Source organism: Cryptotermes secundus, unplaced genomic scaffold (genome assembly GCF_002891405.2).
Source record: "Cryptotermes secundus unplaced genomic scaffold, Csec_1.0 scaffold235, whole genome shotgun sequence".
Lineage (NCBI taxonomy): Eukaryota > Metazoa > Arthropoda > Insecta > Blattodea > Kalotermitidae > Cryptotermes > Cryptotermes secundus.
In genome coordinates, this window is record NW_019723301.1 from 38,360 (window position 1) to 61,440 (window position 23,081).

The 23,081-nt window shown below is 39.0% G+C and overlaps 1 protein-coding gene across 2 annotated transcripts in view; it reads left to right on the plus strand.

The window, feature by feature from the left end:
* The window catches only part of LOC111861720 (ras-related protein Rab-37), an 89,700-nt gene that overhangs the window by 19,756 nt on the left and 46,863 nt on the right, over positions 1 to 23,081 (plus strand). The window contains exon 4 of one of the 2 annotated variants that reach the window (XM_023846520.2): positions 11,516 to 11,626. In XM_023846520.2, coding sequence (XP_023702288.1) covers positions 11,516 to 11,626 — 111 coding nt within the window. Of the gene's footprint in view, positions 1 to 11,515; positions 11,627 to 23,081 lie in introns of those variants that run through there. The other variant, XM_023846523.2, reaches the window with a different exon arrangement.

Below are 23,081 nucleotides of genomic sequence, written 5' to 3' on the forward strand. Positions count from 1 at the left end.
TCCAAGACCATTTACATGCTCTGAAATTGGGCGTCCCCTTCTGCGAGAACAGAGGTTGGTCTTTATGAGTAGGCGCCACGTTTGTTGCACCGTTATTCACAAATTTACCCGCAATCACAGCGTCCAGGAAAGAACATATGCACGTTATGAGCACTGTACACACTTTTTGAGTGCACTATACTAAATAACAACTACATAAGACTTACAGAGGACCTCTGTGAGTGCAGACTTGTGCAACAGGCTATGCCTTAACATATTTAGCCATTCTGAAACGTCAGTTAGTCACTTCAACGGTCATAGGCCGGACCGCCACCGAGTTCAAGTATTCAGAGCTTATTGAAAATGAAAGTCTAAGCTATCGATCTGTTCAGAAATAATGTAAATAAACAGTTCAGTCATTCTGCAAAAGTGCTGTATCTGGCAGCAACGTAGTGATCGAGGTGACTTGCCGATTCAGATCAAACTGATTATCTAACTATGTTGTGCTGCTTATTGTCTTACCACTGGATATGTGTAGACCTCCTGAACGTTTTCAGATATCCACTCATTGATGGAATTCCTAGGTCTATAACTCCATTGCCATCAACACAAAACTCTCCCGTAGACCCACTTCTGGTCCAGTTCAGTATAAGTCGCATCCGCCCAACCTGCTTCCATAAGACCGATTTTAATAACCAACCTTTTCTCTGTCAGTGTTTCTCAAATGGTGTTCCGCGAACCCTGAATTCCTCGAAGTGAAAATATGGGTTGCGCAAGAAAGTTTTTTATTGTAACTTTATTGATGTCACTTCAGACAGCTAATATATACAGTTAAGGAAATTTTTCTACTTATATTTTGGGGCGGCTAACGCCAAGGACATTTGGCTTTATCAAGATGTGAAATTCGTCATCTGATACCTTTTTTTTTACCTTCGCACTACAGCCCCAGTGGGCCTAGGCCTACCTCCATGAACTTCTCTNCAATAATCAGCAAAAACAGAGAACCAGATTAAATTCAGCGCAATATCTTAGAATTCAAGCTGTCAGTATCAAGCCGAACACACAGAAAATATTTGGGAAGAAAAGAAAAAAACTGCTCTTCACATGATAATTCCATGCATGTGGTACAGTAGGTTTAAGCTTCAGTTTTCGTATACATGAAATGCCATGCTTGTTTCTAAACGTGTACAATTAGACAATGCTTTTATCTCATAAAGTGAAGTAAAGCTATCCCTGTACCAGGCCTTGAAGGCCCATAGGGTTGTGAGACGTTGAGGCTCCCACATCATCTAGACAGTCAGCTCAAAGATGGCGGTAAGGTTGTCAGCCTTACGCGCCGGCCGCGCTTTACTCCCCAGGAAAATTATTTAATTAATTCCTGGTACTCATTTCTGTTAGAAACCTAGTTAAATATTTATTTATTATCATCCTTAATTATTTGTGGTCCATTTTTAGCGTCACATGGTTCTGTAAACTTTTTTTTTCCAATTTCGGAATGGTTCAGTGGTCACATTATTTTGGGAATCTCTAATAAAATTTCAGATAACCAAGTGAATATGGTATATAGGAAGTTCTCTTTATCTTCGGTTGGGGCGCTGAAGGCTTTGCTCAAATCCCACAGACTATTTTTCCCCGAAACATGTAACGCATCGCATTTTGAAGAAGTACCTAGAAGTGCGCACCGCATTCTCCTAAGCAGAACTGGCATAGTGACAAAATAGTTCAAAACTTGCGATAAAATTATCTTCAAAGCAGAATTTTTTCTTTAATATTGCCTCTCATTATCGCCATGAAATAGGGATGATTTGCATAAGTTTTCCCTTTCCGTATCACCAATAACAAACAAAAAGAATGGAAAAATTCAGAGTTTGGCGCGTATTTTTTATTAATGAAATCTGTCTGCTCTCTCTTCTCTGTAAGCCTATATGAAGTGTGAAGCAGATCGAGCAGGCAGCATGGGAAGGTGACAGCAGGTGATGGGTCAAAGCGTTCGATTGTGCACATGTAGTAAGGACTTTACACCTATTATAACAAAGATCTTCTCAAAATCTCTGAGTTTTAGGCGAACATTTTTAAGACGTAGCATGAGGTCTATTGGAACGTACCTTACTCATAGTAATATCCTTTCTTCAAAAATTGTTTTTTCAGGTCAATGCTATAGGAATGTACGAGAAAATAGGTTTCGGTTCTTAAGTAATGGATGTTACAACGAATGAACGCAAATGGACAGGTTTGTGATACTTAACAGAATTGCCATATTTTGGTTTTCATAAAAATCTACGAAATAACTGAAAAGTTTCGTATTTGACGCGAAATAGCCGTTAAAATGAAAGTAAATTAAGAAGAGTACTATCTTCTAGGATATAACACCGTGTAGTCCGCTTAAAGTCAACCGAAGTTTCGAGGAATATATTGCCACCATTTTCAGGGTATAATATGCCGGCTTATTCGACCTTGGAAATGAAGGCGATATGTTCATCCGCAAAGTCGGTTGTCTTTTAACAGACTACATGGCGTAATACACCAGATAATCAGCACTGTAATAACCTCAGCTCCCACAAAGTAAGTTAAATTTACACTTAGTAATAGATTTAATCCTGCAAGTGCATCTGTTCTACTTTTGCACTGAAGTATCCTAACAAAATATTCACGTGGGGCGTAGGGATTTTATCCAGTACACGCTCTATTTCCTCATGAGAGCTAGGGCCTATCCTATATACCAACACTTCTATTCTCAGTTGGAGCATGCGCAGGTAGAACAGTAATATCACAGCAACGACCTCTTGCTGCTGAGGGCTCATACGATATTCTACCACTAAAACAACTATCCATTCTTTTCTGTTGATCTGATCCTTCATGTACGAGAAAGGTCTTCTCCTAAATTGATGATTATTCTCTTTCAATAGAAAAATATGGAGTCTTCAGTGATGGAATAAACCTTGTCCCGTCTGACCTCCTGGATTAATTGCATTTTCAGGAACCTCATGCTCTTGATTTTAACGAAACAGACCTGCACAAAACCTGATATTCTAAATTCTTTATCTCTTCTCCATTTTCTGTTGCTTTGAAACTTTACTTACTGGAGGAGCAGAGGATGTTAATTACATAAGGAGAAAATTGGAAGAGCATGAGAAATTGGGGCCTTAAAAATAAATTATGGGAAAGCGGAATATTTAGGAACAAATTATGCAGATAAATTGAAAATTAATAGGAATACAATTCCAGCTGGAAAATATTTTGAGTATTTGTGGTTAATAGTTCTGATCTTGAAAATGAAAAGGATTAATGAAACAAGAAAAATTATTAAAACAAACTCCGTGACCTGTAGTCTGCAAGCGAATAATACCGACCGAGCGACCGCCGCTTGTCGGCGAAGTTAGTGCCAACTTTTGCGGGTAGTGGGGGTCACGTAGTCAACGCAACGGATCCCCAAGGCCGTTAATTTCGGTTTTCTAGACCGGAGCCGCTATTTCCTTGAAATTGCTCCTCAATTATCCTCGCGAGGCTGAGTGGACCCCGTTCCAGACCCATGACTTCTCAGAAAATCTAGTAGCGCCAGGACTCGAACCTGGGACCCCTGAATCTGTATCCAGAAACTCTGAGCACTAGACCACAGAGGAGGTCGTAAGGGGAGTTATTAGCGTGCTATAATTCAGTTTTATGGAATAGAAATATTTTACACTCAACAAAGTTATTAATATACTGATCAATAGTAAAAAGTATATTAACATATGGAGCTGAAACAATTTCCAAAAAACGGAAAGACACACATAACATATTAGCCATAGAAATGGATTATCTAAGACGTTCGGCAAGGCTGTCGCAAATGGACAGAATTAGAAATAAGGCAATTAGAAGAAAAATGGAATGAATAAGAAGAAGAAAAAGAAAAAGAGCAATTAAGATGGGACGGCCACGTTACGATAGTGGAGGACTGCAGAATTGCTAGGCAGGTAGCAAGATGGCACCCACAAGGGAAAAGAGGTGCGGCAGTCAATATACGGAAGGATGGGATTAGGGACAAAATGCGAAGAAGAAACCTGAAGGATAAAGGATATTTCATTCGAGGGATCTATAGGGCAAAAATTATGTTTTTGGGTTTAGGAAAACCGTGTATTCGCAAAAAAAAATCATATGTATGTAGGTCATGTCAGAAAATGTGTCCTAGTACGAAAGAGTCTGTGGCATCTTGTAACAAGCTAGTTCCTTAGGTAAGGGTTGTTTGCATCCTTCCCAACCTCACAACTGAATGACACCCCTTGTCACCTGTTCACGATTAGATATTCAACATATTCACGGCTTCTCCCCGCATCAAAATATCTTCTCTTCCAGCTGCAACCTGAAGACGACTCATGACCACGTGGCATGGCAAAATGAGTTAAACTGAATGAATACTCGTGTAGTGATTCGTGGTCTGTATCAAGTCTATCAGAAAGTGTCAAACAGTGAGCGCTAAATTTCATTTAGGCCTGTAAGTGAAGTGCCATATAAACGATTGAAACCAGACAAAAATCGAAATGGACCAACCAAAGTTAGTGTAGCTCCATTGTTCAGTGTTTGATCAATTCCCATTTATATGTTCTGGGCCTTATTAAATGCTGAAGAATGATGTTTTGAACACTCCGGTAAATCAAATGGATTCAAAATGTGACCGCTGAGAAGGCCTCAAAACACCACTTATCTACGCGTTCATCATAGACTTCAGCTAGTCACTTTCTTTCCTTTGTTCAGTCTCCACAATAGGAAACCCAGATACACCACATATTCTTCGTTTTTGACAACTTGCTTCGACACATTGAACCATCATCAAGTTTTTGACTTCTTTACAAATATACGGTATGTTGGGGCACACGGTAGCGTAGTTGGCTGAGGCACTATGGTATAAGCCGGAAGGTCGCGGGTTCAAGTCCCGATGAGGTCATTGAATGTTTTCAATTGACCTCATCCTTCCAGCTGCACTATGGCCCTGGGGTCGACTCAGCCTCTAACTGAAATGAGTACTAGGAATTAATTAAATAATTTTGGGGGGGAGTAAAGCGCGGCCGGCGAGTAAGACTGACAATCTTACCACCATCCATGAGCCGATTTTCTAGATAATGTGGGACCCTTAACGTCTCACAACCCTATGGGCCTTCACGGCCTGTTACAGGGATAACTTTACTTTTTCTTTCACACGTGTGTTGGTCTGTAAGAATACTAGCAGGCCACACAGGTGTGTGTAAAGAGCCAAATGCCTGATAATGGCTCAGTGAGCAGAAACATATTGTAAAATTCGACGAATGTATGGTACTATACCTGGGTTTCCTACTGTGGTGACTGAACAAAATAAAGAAATTTCACACACACATCTGACGCTAAAGGTAAAAGGTAAGGTAAGGTAAGGTAAAGTTGTCCCTGGGCATTTACTGTCTTTGTTCGCTTGGAAACCGCGATTGTGGGTTCGAATCCCACTCAGGGCATGGATGTTTAGTTTGTGTGTGTGCGTTTTTCTGTGTTTGTGTGCAGGTAGAGGCCTTGCGACGAGCTGATCACCCTCCCAAGGAGTCCTACCGAATGTGTAAGATCTAGAAAAACCGAAGTGAACGGAGAAGTTCATGGAGATAGGCCTAGGCCCACTGGGGCTTTACTACCAAGGAAAAAAAAGTTGTCCCTGTGCTTAACTAATTAAGCACTACACCATGAAGACATATGCGGGAGTGGATGTATAGATCCACATTTTCTTGACCTCGGCACTAGCTGGAGGTGAGTGGTCAACTTCACGCCCCGGTCGTTTACCCCAAAGGGAAAGCCCCCGGTATCCATTGTATAGGAGGTTGGATGAACCCCAGAGCCAGTCTGGACGACATAAAGAAGTGAAAAATTTTGCCCCCCCGGAACTCGAACTCCAAATTCTCCCATCTCCAGTTCGGAGAAAGTCGCTGTACTGACTGAGCTATCCCGGCTCCCATGACGCTGAAGTAAAATATTCATTCCTCGTACAAATGTTTATCTTGTGAGCTGTTGCATTTTCCATTAGAAGTGCCCGAAACAAAATTCTTCTCAGTCATTTCAAGAAATTGATATTAGTCTAACGTACAGGAATAATACGGAATATACAATGTATTAAAAATAACCAAGGCCTTGTTTTCCTGTCTGATTGCTCGAAGGACTGCAACTTAAAGACAATGGAATGAGGCACATAAGAGCCCAGGCGCGATGACTTGGCCCCCGATATCATCAAATTTGAAGCCACACGACCTCTTTCTTGTGGCTCTATATTGAAAGTGTCATGTATAACTGTACTGCGTAAGTGGCTAACTTAAACAGCCGATCACTGCAGCTGTCGATAACAATAATTCCAGAGATGGACTAGAATTAATTATTGGCTGTATATCTCGAATGCCAGAAAAGGAACGCATCTGGATATTTATTGACAGAACCTTTCTGATTAAAACTCAGTTTCAATGAGTTATTTCTTTAATATGTGTAATTGTTAAGAAAATACAGCCTACTAAATCTTTAAAATATCTTTCTGGAAATTCTATATGTGTATAATATGTCCACATACATGTTGGAAATAGTAAAAATTGTTATACTGTTTAAATATATAAACGGTTTAGATTAGATCTCAGCTACTGGTTTGCACACACGTGACTTTCAAGATAAAAGTACACACAGCCGTACTTCTATCAATTGCATATTTAATGGTGCATTTCGACGTTACCTTGCTGCATGTTTTCGTGTCTGCTAACTTTCCCTATCTTCTAGAATGTACAAGGAAGTCGGAACTCAGTTCCAGGAATTCTGTCTAATGTTAAAATTTTCGATATCGTTAGGCCTGTGGAAGAACTCGTTTGTCATCTCGTATAGACGGCAAGACTTCGGCAACATAAAACTTGTCGGTATGGGGAGACAGATGATTTAATTATTCCGTTTATACGAATTCAGAAACTGAGGATGAAAGCGGTTGCTCGGAGGGATAATGCAATACGTGGTAGTTATTCCGAGGAGAACAATGTTGGTAAACTGATTACTCTAACGTTTGAACAAAGTTTATTCTGCAGACCGCAACTCCCGCCATTTCGATCACGGTGAGAGGGCTGCCGGCAATGTGAGCGATAATTGCGGTTTGCAAGTGGAATTGTCCACAGGCTGAAATCAGAGCATTGTAACATGTAGGCCTGTAGATCATCTTGTTCAAATGCCGTGTTCTTTGAGATGTTAAGACCCACGGGAATTCTGCTGACTGTGAGTTTCCGACTCGCTCTTCAGATCACCGCATTAAAGAAATATTCTTTCTAAAGACTTTTTTACTACACTGCTGTATATCGTACACTGTGCCGGCCATAGAAACTGCTGGATCAGGAACACAGCACGGAACCTTACACGTCATCACAGCACTGAAATTATGTTTAGTTGTTTTAAAGTGTAAGTTACCTCGAGTATCGACCGCGCCATACCTCAAGCGGTCGGTCGCTGGGTTCCCACCGCGGCGGCCCGGGATCGATCCCGGGTCTGGTCAAGGGGGATTTGTGGTGAAGAAAGTGGCACTGGGGCAGGTTTTCTCCGAGTACTTCGGTTTCCCCTACGAATCTTCATTCCACCAATTACTCCACAATTACCTTCACATATCATCTGGGGCTGGTACAACAGGCCAGAAGTGGCCGCAGTACAAGGGACTTAGTCCAACCCCACTAGCCAAAAAAAAAAATGGATGGTAAGAAGCCTCGCTTCCCCTCCCCCCCTTGGCGTTACAGCCCCATTTTGGGCCTTGGCTTACCTCCATGAAACTCTCCGTTTTACTTCAGTTCACTAGATCTGGGACATTCGGTAGGACTTCTTGGACGGGTAATCAGTTCGTCGCAAGGCCACTACCTGTACACAAACACAAGGAAATGCTCACACATACACAAACACTGAACATCCATGCCCTGAGTGGGATTCGAACCCACGATACCGGCTTCTGATTGAGCAAAGTCAGTGCATGCCTTAGACCGCTCGGCTATCGTGACCGGCAACAAGCCTCACTTAGTATTTTAATATAAAAACTGTCTATTACGAAAAATGACATAAGGAACGGGTATGAAACATTTTTTATCGTCCTATTATTTTAAGGGTTCGCTGAGTTTCGACTAAGCATGAAAGGGGTTGAGTTCAGTAAGAGATTAACATCTCAAGGCACGTGTTCATATTTTTGTATTTCTGCCACTGTGATTTTCGGGATACGCTATGCTTTCGTACCCCAAGTCCGTATACGTATGGTTAAAATCTAAGAGGGGACATTCTGTATGAAAATGACTCCAAATCCATATTCTGCTAGAAATTCTAAAGAAAAAACTTAGACAAAGAAAGAAAGGAAACGCAGTGTACGTTCCTCAGAGCAAAGCTTGGTCATAAATGTTTACGCCCTTATGCTAGTCAAACTTTTGTGATTGATTCTATTAGTTTTATTCTGTAGATAGACGGGAAATAGGATGAATGAGAGAGACACTCAGTGTCTGCTAAAGCTATTCTCACTACTCCTTTGAGCCGTGCAAATAAACACGTTAACCCCGTTGTCTAACGGCCAAACAGTTGCATCCTAGTAGTTCTACGCAGAGGTATGATCTATGTGACCAAACACGTCATAGTTAGAGCAGTTTTTTTAATTCGCTTAGTGGGGGAGGGGGGGGTGGAGTCCAACTGTGTCCACTCGGCACGGCGGCCACTGATTGGCTGATTGTAGCCTGTCCCGGGTGATTATGATAATGGAGGATTTGGTGGAATGAAGATTGACAGGGGAAACCGAAGTACTCGGAGTAAACCTGCCCCAGCGCCACTTTGTCCACCACAAATCGCACTTGTCCAGATCCGGGATCGAACCCGAGCCGCCGCGGTGGGAAGCCAGCGACTAACGGCTTGAGCTATGGCGCGGCCATAGCCGGTTTACTGAGTATCATTGATCTTGTGTTAGGGCAGAAAAAGACAGTCCGAAGTTAGCAGCCGTGTTTTAAATTCTAAACTCCAAAACACGAATAGGACATCAGTGCTTACAGAAGCCTCATAGCAACAGGTGCTCTCCAGTGTTTATATTGAGGCCATTCAGCTACTCCCTCGCTATGTGAGAATGTAGGAGGTTGTCCTCCTCCCTCCACTTTACCCCCTTACTGACAATTCTACTCCGATAGATACCGAACTATACTCCTCTTTAATGTTCGTTACTGTGGAATTTTACCGACCAATGATATTAATGAATTTTGCTTGGTTCTCAGATTATTCTGCTCTGAATTTCATTCCAGATGTCGGATCTTCTGAATACTATCACGTGTTGGAGTGTGAATCTCTATGGGATTTTTGATTGGAGATTGGATTTATTGACTACTTTAACATATGACTCATGATTGCACTTAATTATACAGCGCCATCAATGATTTACACACTTTACAAATAACTACAGCACACGCTAACGCGTTTCAGTCTGCTGTGTCTTCACCAGTTTTTCCCTGGTAACGGCTTTTAACAGTGGGGATACTTCAACTGCACCGATCAAGTCTTCTCTTCACAGATTCCCTTACAACTCTCTTGTAACTGACTCTGTTACAACTGATTAACTTCCAAGCTTGTCTGTTATAACATCTTAGCACGGACCTAGAAGAAAACACCGTTCATTTTCGTACTCCAATCGTTTCCATGGCAACGTGTTTGTTTGCGAAGGCGTTGCCCAGTAACGGCTGTGTATACTTGCTTATTAAGAATCTGTTGCCTAGGAGCAGATGTTTCGTTGTTTTTTCGAGGTTATTATTCAGTAACGGGCCTAGACACTACAGTATTTTCCTGATACGTTTCCGTTTTCGATATATATATATATATGTGTGTGTGTGTATGTATGTGTGTGTGTGTTTTGGTATAAAAATTATGTCAACCGCCAACACAACTAATACTCAGTTTTTAATATTCGATCTTTATTGCTGCTACATAATTCTGACGTACGAGAGTATAATTTGAAAAACACAGAACAGGATGTAACCAGTGAAGGAGATTTCCGTTTTCATTGCTTTATATTATTTTGCATACTGTTATTCTGATTAATTGCTTCTTGCTAAGATATTTCCTGAGTTGTTCCCATATTCTTAATTTTGGTATTTTTTTTTTTTAGGAATTATCCCCGTGCATCTCCGTCGTCTTCTTTAATTTACTTTTGTAAGAGTTATCCCCAGTAACTCCCGTCGTTTTTATGCTTATAGGGGACGGTTCTCTTAAGTAATGCACAATATCTCTGGAAAACTTATGTGCTAAAAATATCGTTAACTTTTTATCGTCTTCGAAATACGCGTATATCTATAATCGCTTTTACCCTTTTCAGTTTGATAGTTTTTAGGTAGGGTGTCTGTGCGTTTTTATCCTTATACGTGCACTATGAACCCACATTTACAGCCTATGGGCTGTTCGGCATTTCGCTTTGCTCCATCTTGGAATTCCGCCACCTTGATTTCCCGCGTGGGGGATCGAGAGCATGCGCACTTCTGCGGGAATATAGCATCTCGTGTAATTTTAAGTTTTACGTTTAAAAATGTAGCTGTTGTATAGGAATCAGAAGAATCTGTTTCTGCTACCCCTGTTTGACATAAACTAATTAGTTTATTCTCATTTTAATATAATATACAATTGTAATAACACAATCTCCATCCTTCCATGAAAATATAAGCCACATTTTTATTGATTCTATAAAAATGTCTCTGAATTAGGCTTTTCCCCTACGCGTTGTTTGAAATGAACGTAACCACTTCGTTAATCGGAATTTAATTGCGTCACTGTAGGTTCTACGAAATGTCACGGATCCTGTCAATCCTGGTCGACATACCGTCCATTTACATTCGATCAAAATTCATATACATGAAGGTAATTATTGGAGCTAATGATGACAGAAAGAATTAGCACAGCAATTTCATCAGACACGTGCGGTTTTAATACTTCGCAGGTAAATTGTAAGCTGTTGTTTAAAGAGTAGTGGTGTTTACGAATATTTGGGGTTCCTGTATATTCATTAATAGTAGTAACCCATACTTATAAGGGCCGCGCCATAGCTCAAGCGGTTAGTCGCTGGCTTCCCACCGCGGCGACCCGGGTTCGATCCCGGGTCTGGTCAAGTGGGATTTGTGGTGGACAAAGTGGCGCTGGGGCAGGTTTTCTCCGAGTACTTCGGTTTCCCCTGCCAATATTCATTCCACCAATTGCTCCACAATCACCCTCACCTATCATCTGGGGCTCGAACAATAGGCCAGAAGTGGCCGCATTGCAAGGGACTTAGTCCCACCCCACTAGCAATAAAGAAACGCATACATTTAATTTCCCAGTGTCCTTCTGAGGAAATACGTAAACAAAAGTTTAAGAGAGACAGTTGATGAAATTGAATAGGCTACTAAAATAATCTCTGAATTTTGATAAATGGGGAACAGACAGTTTAATCATGATGTGCTATGTATTCATACGCAATGTATCCACTTACGGGTAGAACTAAGCTAGACTACATTGGTTTAAAACTCTTTACGTAAACACGTGGAATCGTTTTATGTTGCAGACAATTTTGCTGGGGGACAGCGGAGTCGGGAAAACATCTTTATTAGTGCAGTTCGACACAGGGAAATTTCAGACTGGGACGTTCTCAGCTACCGTGGGTATCGGTTTTACGGTAAGTGAAGGTAACGTTCTCTAAAATACTGCGTGTGGTACGCTTACTGGTAAGTAAATATTAATATATGAATAAATTCGAAGAAACTGTTCCGTGTAAATATGCAGCTGGCATCTGTTTTAGTCGCCGACTGAAAAACAGATGTTTCGCCCAAATACGTTAGCAAGAAGACTCCTCCAATAGAGCAGGCTTGGTACTGTCGAGGTTTTAAGATGATGTCGGGTAATTCATATTACGCTCGGAGTTTATGTAATGTTATTTTTGGATAGTACTAGATATGAAAGACCAAAAATTGGGAAAGAATGTGGACACAGAAATAAACTACCAAAGCGATGTTAGCTCTGTTAAAATATTTTTAAGTTCCTATTTTCCGATTTTATTAAAAATTAATTAGATGTTGTTTCTGTCCCTGTAAATACACTTTGAATTTTTTTTGTGTGTGTTTCTATGAAACTTATGAAAACACTTTCCTAGTTACCCTCACAAAATAATGTAACCGCCGTGGAGGAAGAAACAGGGTAGTAGTCAATTATATCTAAGGAAAATATGTTTAACAGGATGTATATAATTCAGGAGGTTAATGTCATATTTCACTATTACGAAAGTGCTACGTATAATTTAATTATCATAACGTCTTAGAGTATATTAAAATTAAATATGGTCTACAGTTGTTGTTAAAAGATGATTTTAAAAAGGTCACCTAAATTAGTTTACGTGTTAGGGCAAGAATAGTGTGAATTAAATTAAAGTATTAATTGTCATTCAGACGAAAACTATAACAAATAACTGGAAAGATATTATTTTCAGATATATAGTTTTTAGTTCGTTTATGATCATGTAAAAATAAGCTTCCATATTTGTGTAAGAAAATTAATTACAATTTTCATAAATTTTATAAAAATCAAATTTACAGTCTAATATGATTAGAGAAATAATCTAAAATCTAGTCTACAGAAAATCTTCAAAATTTAAAATGTTTCGAAATTTTGAGAATAGCGTACATTGCTGTTAAAAATTATTAAATAAAAATTAATCTCTTTGCATACTTATAAATGTAGAAAGATTGAAGTGTTCTGAATGTTTTCGAAAGAAGTAGAGTTTGCGAAAATGGGAATTCTGAAAGGTAATCAAGTCTAGGAAAATGTCTAAAATTTCAGATTCGAAGATTTTTTTTTGAAAGGTGGAAACTAGTACGAAGAGCGAAATTTCGAGAAATTTTGAAGATTTTTCCAGAAAACGAAAACACTGAAAGTTTCGAAACGTCACTTTGGAATAACTCAGCAAGAACAAACGTTTGGATAGTAGTCTATAAGGTAAATCAATATTTCCGAGACATTAAGTTGTTTTATGTTGTCGAAGCTGCTCAAAACATATAAATCTTCCAAATATTCCACAAATGTGTCTTAGGGATATGTCAGGAATTTTATAAGACTAGAAGTTAAAGAAATTAAGAAATTTCTCAGTCTGACAGTACCAGACCTAACGTAATCTGTTGTACTCTTTTGCAACACTATACAATTTGTTTCAGCAGTACCCTGGTACGTAAGTGGTTGAGATTTATGTGCAGGGTAGTGTGCAGCTAGAAGCAGAAGCTCATGCTATTTGAGCTAGTGAGTTAACTGTGCGCAACCTAATCCAATCCGGCCTGGCTGCCTTGAAGATATAGTAGAATGCACAGAGTGCTTTCAAAATCTTCTGATGAGGTATCTAAAATTTTCCCTTCATATCATAACCTAACCGAAGCTAATTATTATAAGATTTTATATTTACCTTACGAAATTGTTAATCATGTATATATTGCTGAAATTTTGAAAATTTCTCGAACTACAAATGCTAAATGCCCTCAGATATTTTACATAGATTCGGATTATAAGATTTTTTTTTATTGCTAGTGGGGTGGGACTAAGTCCCTTGCACTGCGGCCACTTCTGGAGTATTGTACCAGCCCCAGATGATAGGTGAGGGTGATTGTGGAGCAATTGGTGGAATGAAGATTGGCAGGGGAATCCAAAGTACTTGGAGAAAGCCTGCCCCAGCGCCACTTTGTCCACCACAAATCCCCGTTGACCAGACCCGGGATCGAACTCGTGCCTCCGCGGTGGGAAACCAGCGACTAACCGGTTGAGCTATTGCGCGGCCTTGGATTATAAGGTAGCGAAAATATTGTTTAAATTCCACTTAGCTCATGAATGGTGATTTGAAGTAGATTGAAATGTCCAAGAATTACGCACATGTTATAAAAATCAATCCAACTATAGAAAATTGGCTGTCCTAAAAATGCAAACAATTCGTTGTAACTAGAGTCCGTAATTTTAAAAACTCGAAGTATTACATAGATCTGATGATCTTCTTAATTTGAAAGTTGAAACAGTCTGTGAAATCGTAAAGTGAGCTTTTTCAAGTTGTAAGAAATTTGAAAAATCCAGAACATATACGTGGTATGAGTATGAATGGAGACATTTTCAAAATACTCGTAACCCTTTGATCTTTCAAAGCGCAAATGAGTATGATTATAACGATCTGCGCAACATTGAATCTAATTCCGTACCACAGGATTCACTAGCCATTTAAATATCCGATATGATATCATTAATATTGGAAATACAGCGGTGTATATTTTAAATATTAGGGCTAATTTCACCGACCACACAACACGTTTTTAGTATTGTCACACTACATGTTTCGACCTCAAGAGGTCATCCTCAGGTGTACGAACACAGTTGCACAATCACACTCAATCACATTCGTTTTCAACTTATTTCGATCCTGTATCCTGTTCAGGCCTACGCTCAATAATATATGTCAAGTTCTTCTTATAAAATAAAGTTAAAATACTATTCAAATGTTAAAAGTTAAAATTTAAAATTTAAAAATTTTAAAAATTAAAATTTTTTTTTTCGTGAGTCGAAGTTCAATTTCGACCACTGGTTATACTTTCACATTCACTTGTTTTCTCTGTGTATAGTTCACTTTAACTAGTTATATTATTATCACTGGTTAAAAAGTTCATGAATTAAAGTTCAACTTATCATATTGGCTGCACTTTCACTTTTGAAGGTCTCGCTGCTCTTCCGCGTCCTCTGATGCTGGATCTGTTACGTTCCTTGTCATGATGGAAAACGAATTTGATTGCGTGTGATTGTACAACTGTGTTCGTACACCTGAGGATGACCTCTTGAGGTCGAAACATATAGTGTGACAATAATAAAAACGTGTTGTGTGGTCGGTGAAATTAACCCTAATATTGATTAAATACACAACAGGATGCAAGAAAGAATTAAAAATGTATATTTTGTTGGAAATTAAAATTCGTTTGTATGTTTTCATAAATTCTTATGAAATTTCTTCATGCGCAACCAGTAATTCGCGAATAATGACGTGAGGAAAGATTTTTTTAAGATGAACTCTTTAGGTGGAAGTTGAACGAAGTTCCGGATTGAACTTTCTTGTCCTCTGGCCATGAATTTGTTACGTATTCGGACGTCATTTACTAAGAACGTTTGGGATGACACATATATAAGATATGTGAGATTGAAAGGCCTTGTGAGAAGCAACCACTCTACCACACTTCTGAGGCCAGGTAGACCAAGTGGTTTAAAAGTTCACTCATTCTTTGAAGGAAGTAGATTAGATGTTTTTATATCTGTCTCGATTTGTTATTATTTCCGATGATTATCTGCGTTAATTTAGAATATTTTTCTTTACATTAATAGGAGTGAGCCATGGCTTAGAGCAAACACGGTTGTAAAACGCCTTGAGCAGTCTTGTTAACGTTTGCTGAGATTATATAACTTCTGGAACATCACAGTGCCCAGAAGTGGAGTAACTTGCAAATTATTTGTTTGAGGAAGAGTAAACGAGCTTAATATTATGAGTAACCGTAAGAGTTTCTGAATTTCAAAAACCAGCCTGCAAATGAGAGAAGTTTGATACTGTTTGCTACGTAAATAATTTGCTGAGAAGGAAATGTTAAATTCACAGTTCATATTTAACTGAATCCAGCCACAGTGATGGTGAAGTTAAAGTACGTAACATGTTTGCAGTTCAACTTGCATGATCCCTTCCACGGGACATGGATGTCGGGTCCCATTTTCATAACCAGTAGTCATTCTTCTATTAATTCAGGCTGAATTGAGGGGCGATTTTCAGAGGGGAGAGTAATCTGGTTTTTGGAGTGATAATTCACAAGAAAAATGATTTTGTGGTTTCTGAATTATATTTAAATTTAAGTAAATAACATATTTTTAATAAAAACCGATACTTCAATAATTCAAAGGCAGCAAATATGGTAGGCTGTCAAACAAATCGAGTAATTGAAGGGCACGTGAGTTTGTATGTCAGGGTATTCTTGCATTTTTTACATTTGGAGCAGTTTCACATGTTCGTATGCCTTTCGAAGTTAACATAATGATCGCCCGTCTTAACCATTGTTACTGGTAAGTAAATAATTATGAATAAAATGTATTCTTCATGGATGGAATTTATTAGACAAGGTGACATAGTGTTCGTTAAAATGGAGTGGTACATCATTGATATAAAATGGACAATGTGAAATTGTCACGGAAAAAGGTGACTTATATCGCCGCTGTAGGTGTTTACATGTGTTTCTGACAAGGAGACGAAATCAATAATCACTGGTATATTTTTAATTGAGATTTTCATTTTCTTAGATTTTTCTTATCCTGTCGCATATACGTGTGTTCAAGTACACGTAAGGTTTCAAATTATGTAACTCAAAAATATATGTATGGCTTTATTTTGAAATATTAAATATGGTTCTAGAGATTAAAAAATGTATTAAAATGTTCTAGACAGCCATTCAGTTAAAGTAATAAATTGTAACAAATTATTAAATATCTTTGCATTATTCAATGTTGGGTTCAATGTAATTTAAAATTATTTACGAAAACCAGTGAAAATTTCTGTCCTTTCCGGAATGTTATAAGGCAGTTTTATGAATAACATGCAATACGGTAAGCTCTTCAGTGTTGACATTTAACTTCTTCGACGAGGTAAGTATTCTTTGTATATTACTAAAAATAGTTCCAATTAATGGAATAGTGTTCTTAATTTACAAAGAAATCTGGTTCAATATTTCAAAGTATCATGTGTCTATAAAATGAAGCATGTCATCTTCTGGGATGTGGCGTTGTGTAGATTTTGTGTGAAGCGACGTTTCGGAGGAACGTCGGATCACACAAGATCTACACGGCGCCACATCCCAGATGACGGCATTCTTCATAGTCTCCGCCCTGAAAACCTCAGATCTTACATAATATCTATAAAATAATTTTGAATTATAATTTAATCCCTAGTAGGAATTGTGCATTCTTCTTCCAATATTTTTCTGTCATACACGAAGTTACTAGTACAGGTGTGGACACATTACAAGGAGATCGATATACAATTGTACAGCAGTGTCAAATGTCATCCGTGAACAGAAGAGAGTTGTATATTTATTATATTTCTGTTCGTTAATGCCCTGAAGTTCAATCATTCTCACTGAGGACTGTGCGAAGGAAGAAAGCCGACATTCGATAATTTTTCTGTTCGTCATGAACGTATTAATCCACATAAAATCAGTTTTCTTTTTGACCTTGTGTCAGCCCTTCTAGAACGAACTTAACATAGACACACATTCCCATAAACTTGGTTTAAATATCCTGACGTGAGTCAGAAGAAATCCTTATTTCTAAGTCATGCTATAGTAAATTATTTGTCACTTAGCACTAAATGACACGTTTGAGGTTATGGTTTATGAGTTATATTGGCTGGACACCTAGGTCCCTTGTCACATTCAATGGATATTCATTTGTACACAACGAAGTTTGTCGGAGATATAAATTCAACCTCTATACTTGACATCATACCTCATAAACAGATTGTCAGGTGTTAGTGACTAGGCACGGGGTTTGGATTCTTAACTGACTTATTGAACTCTCACATAACTTAAGCATAATAATGTTAGGCCGCTGTCGCTAATTCACATACTCTACGATTCACTAAAGAAGGCAAAATATCTTGTCATTCTGTTGTGTATTCAACAGTCCATTCTTGGTAACGGCTCCCAACTCCGTAGGTACCTCATCTTCCGAATTCACGTCCTTACTGGCCGGCGACTGTCTCACAATTCTACATGGCTGCAACTCCTAACCACTCCCTGTCTCCTAGCCGTGTCTCTACCACTATTATTGCTTACAGACTCACAATCTCGACTACTAACCACTGACTGCAGAACTAACTCAAAGCCCCAGTTGGCTCTTCTTACATAGTCTCTGAAGAGACCCAACAGAGAACACTGTTGTTGCGTTCATATCTTTTGCAGCTGTCGCGTGATTCGGCTACCATGGAAACGCGTATACAGACCCGTCGCTTATAAATGGTCGGTTGCTTTTAATGCAGTAGCCTAGCATGGACGTTTCTTCTCGCTCCACATTTCTGGCCTTTCGAGCCGTCATTCTACAATAGTATTCTGCTCTATTCTGTGAATGTATGGGAAGTAAAGAACCTTCACCATTAAGTAGGGCATACTTTGGAAATTCATCACTTCGATGAGTATCAGGGCATGTTCTGCACCAATGAAGTGTTTTAGTTTAATTTGCGTGTGAGATGTGGAAGAATTTTCCAAATCTGCCTGCCGGTGAATAGTTAGATTGATTTTTATTGTTGTGTTGTCGGCCAAATATCGCCAATTCTTGAAATTTCTTGTGTTTCAATTAAATATTGCTACTTCATCAATGTATCTTCTTCACGGAGAAGTTAAAGTTATTCTTCAGTGGGAACAGGAACGAAACCGATCCACCGGATATACGCACACGTAGGGTGCAAACACCCGAAGTGAGGCAAAGAGAGTCCGATAAAGGGAGACTGTTAAGTTAAAAATGAAAAAAAAAAAATCTTTATTTTACTCGTCTGATTTTGCTATTTTTGACGAAGGGGACAGAGTGAAAAATCGGTGGGGGGGGGAGACGATATAGCAAGCGGACGACCTGGTGTATCAGTGTTGTATATAAAAGTTATCAGAGGCCTGAGGAGTGCCAACTCGCCGGGGCATTCATACACGAATCTAGTCAATTCATATTAAGTTTGTGAAATGCCGTGGACAAGGACATCTGGTTTTGTTTTTCTGATTAATTGCAAGTTTTGTATTGTTAAAATATAATTTGGGGTCTCGCCGATCACAGTGACCGTGTGGCCTAAGGCATGAACTGTCTTCGCTCGCTCGAACACTGGGATCGTGGGTTCGAATTCCAATTGAGGCATATGTGCGTTTATTCTGTGTGTAGGTAGCGGCCTTGAGACTGGCTGATTCTCGTTCTAAGGGGTCCTACCAACTGTGTATAAATTAAGAAACTGAAAAATCTGCCAAGGTCCAATAAAGGGCTGTAGAGCCATAATAGATAGATAGATGGATTTGGGGTGTCAAGAGCAAGGTCTTTTATTACGAAGAAAATAAATAACAGGGTTGTATCAGAAAATTCAGTAGCAACTTGGAAATATGAACCATATTAGCATTTGCTTCTCAACAGGGAAAACTAACAGAAGAGTTTTCGAAACGGTTGGTAGCTGTAGCCAAGGGGTCCTACCAACTGTGTATAAATTAAGAAACTAAAAAAGCTGCCAAGGTCCAATAAAGAGCTGTAGAGCCATAATAGATAGATAGATGGATTTGGGGTGTCAAGAGCAAGGTCTTTTATTACGAAGAAAATAAATAACAGGGTTGTATCAGAAAATTCAGTAGCAACTTGGAAATATGAACCATATTAGCATTTGCTTCTCAACAGGGAAAACTAACAGAAGAGTTTTCGAAACGGTTGGTAGCTGTAGCCAAGGGGTCCTACCAACTGTGTATAAATTAAGAAACTAAAAAAGCTGCCAAGGTCCAATAAAGAGCTGTAGAGACATAATAGATGGATGGATGGATGGATGGATGCATGGATGGATGGATGGATGGATGCATGGATGGATGGATGGATGGATGGGTGGATGGGTGGGTGGGTGGATGGTCTCTTATTACGAAGAAAATAAAGAACAGGGTTGTATCAGAAAATTCAGTAGCAACTTGGAAATATGGAACCATATCAGCATCTGCTTCTCAACAGGGGAAAACTAAGAGAAGAGTTTTCGAAACGATCGGTAGCTGTTTTTAGGTATATAAGGATGATAACTGGATATAGTGCTCGGACCGGAGGGCAAACCGGTGCGAGTCATGTATTTTAATCGCTAGGTTAAGAGACTAAAGATGATTACAGATATAACAGGATGGCTCTGTACAGCCAGCCAATTTGGAATAAATATGAGGACGGTAGGAAAATGATTTCTGTACAAAACTTTAAGCATGCTAACTGTAGTAATTGCTCAAGACTTTTTAAAATTGCTGCTGATCGCTGTCGTGGAATCAGTAGAGCGTGAGGAAGGATAACTGGTCGGTTAATTATACGTATATGAGCGTTAATATTTAGCTATTTTGCTACCATCTATATCCACAATAAAGCCAATATCAGTAATGAATTATTGTAAAATACAACTATCCAGATTTTTGTACCAAAAGCAAAATTAAAGAACAGGCCTATTGAAGACAGTGAGACCACATAAAATATTTTTCCAGTCATAACACATAGCTAAATCTTTTTATAACCCTAGCCATTCACTGTCAGTATTGCTCTTAATAGAATAGGGTAAGTAAAATGTAAAGTAAAGCTATCCCTGTATCAGGTCGTGAAGGCCCATAGGGCTGTGAGACATTGAGGGTCCCACACTATCTAGACAATCGGCTCAAAGATGGCCGACCGCGCTTTACTTCCCAGAAAAATTATTTAATTAATTCCTGGTACTCATTTCTGTTAGAGGCTGAGCCGACCTCAGGGCCATAGTGAAGCAGGAAGGATTAGGTCAGTTGAAGAAAAATCCAATTACCTCATCTGGATTTGAACGTAATAGAATAGATCTCGCCCAATATGTGAAGAAAAATGTTGCCTAAACATAATTCTGTGTTCAACTCAAACAATTTCTCTTAATGTTTTTGTAGTTAGTTATATCATATGTACGTACCTTAAATTGCTTGGTACAGTGAGAAGATTACGCAAAGGCAAAGAAATATGATGTTAACATAAATTAAATTGAGTAAACTTTGTTTCTTTATTCCTAACTGTGATCATGGAAGCTTTAGTTTTAAACTTCAGGCGCTTTCTCAATTTTGTTACATTCTGTCACATATAATTCTTCTGTCGCTGCATATAACTTATATTATAAATGATCAAGTCCATGATAATTTATGTTTCATTGCGTGCAATTGATGTGACGTGATATGATTTTTCTCCACGGTAACACGACAGGTCAGAGAAAATAACACCGAAATCGTCGTAACATTTCAAGAAGGCCGCGCCATAGCTCAAGCGGTTAGTCGCTGGCTTCCCATCGCGGCGGCCCGGGTTCGATCCCGGGTCTGGACAAGTGGGATTTGTGGTGGACATAGTGACGCTGGGGCAGGTTTTCTCCGAGTACTTCGGTTTCCCCTGCCAATCTCCATTCCACCAATTGCTCCACAATCACCCTCACCTATCATCTCGGGCTTGTACAATAGGCCAGAAGTGGTCGCAGTACAGGGGACTTAGTCCCACCCCGCTAGCAATAGAAAAACATTTCAACAACTTGAGGTTGTGGCTTTAACACTCCTGTTTATACTCGACAGATACTCGTTTCATACCAACTTTAGAACTGATTAATCTTACCGAGGTTCTAGTATCTTTCCATATTTAATTTGGCCTTAAAATAGGCCACTTGTTCAGCTGTTCCCTACAATGGTTCTTGTAGTATTCCTGTCTCAGGTTTCGCTAACGGTATTACATCAATCATGCTGTTGAACAATTGATAAACTGTGGTTAAATAATTAGTGGTACATTGAACAGTAGTTTCTGACCATAGTCTCTGTGCGAAGTGACCTGGACTTTTTTTTTTGTTTTCAATTTTAAAGAGACTTATAGAAATCCATTAATACCAGTTTTGAATTTAAAATAATAATTACTATGAATTTGCGGGTCATTTGACGCTAACGGCGTTGCAATTACCAGAGAGCTGGTAGATTCCTAAGTTACTAAATTAAAGCATTTGACATTATTTTTGCTTATGTAATGTGTAAAAACCGTACTGAATCTATAAAATGGTAATTTGTTCTTGCTGTTTGGTTTTCATACAAAGTAGTAAAGCAAAGATCTTGCAAGACTTACAGCCACAACCCCTTAAATAGCTCCAGGAGCGTCAATTGACCTGTATTTCATTATTCATGAAGTATATACTACCACAGTCAATAAGTTCGTGGAATGGCCGCAAGGCGTCGTACGGGGAATTTACTGCCAATATGTTTCAGTAATGTTTTCGACAGCTATATCAACGTTGGCAGACTTGCATAGCGGCCAACGGCAACTATTTTGAGGGGCGATGTGAGTCTGTGTAAGTGTATGTGGATACCTTGTGATATGATGCGATAAAACCACATTCCACGAACTTAATGACTCTACCACGTTGAGTATACATCAGCTGACAATGATACATTGCTTCGAATAAGAAGGAGCTACCAAATATGGCTTTAAAGTTAGGTTTCTGTCTTCAGAAAATAAATACGTATTGATAGCAAGGGGTGAGGTGTGATGAACTTATCACAAAACCCAAAGTCAAAGATTATTTAGAAGCACTGGGCATAGATGGGATGATAGAATAGAAAGGTAGTTTAGGGAGCGTAAAAGTGTGGATTGAATACGTTTCACTGAGGATAGAATTCAATGTCGAACTTTTGTCGACTTGGTAATGGATTTCATGTTCGTTAAATGAAAGCTGTTTTCTGGTTTCCTGAATAAGTGTTCATTTTCGAAGAAATCATTTTTAGCATGGAGGAGGGAAGTTAATATAGCAGTGAAAGTAGATGCTGCTGAAACATTCCCGAAACAAATGGGTTTATAATAATACGTATTAACTCATTGCGACTGTTTGTATCTGATTCTGCGCTGTAGAGCGGGAAGTTTGAACACCTCCAGTAGGAAGAACTGGCCGACATATGTATGTTTTTCGATCGCTATTGTAGTTCTCTGTTATTAGCGTGCAGTAAGTAAAGGATCAAGTCACGAAAGAATATGGTACTTTTTAAAAGAAATAGGTTGTCCAAAAAATATGTTTAAAATTTAGGATTTACGTAGGTTCTCACAGAGGTGGTTATGAAGTCATATCTTCCGTGATATAACTCCGTGTAGTCCGTTGAAAATGAACAGACATTTCGGAGGAACATATCGCCTTCATCTTCGGGGTTGCAAAATGACACAAGAGAGAGACCAACTTTAAGCAGATACCAAGCAAAAGCGACATGTTCCTCCGAAACACCGGCTGACTTTCAACGGAATACACGAATTATAACCCAGAATACAGAATCCTTCAATATTTTTAAAAGTAAGAGCCCTGTTTGATT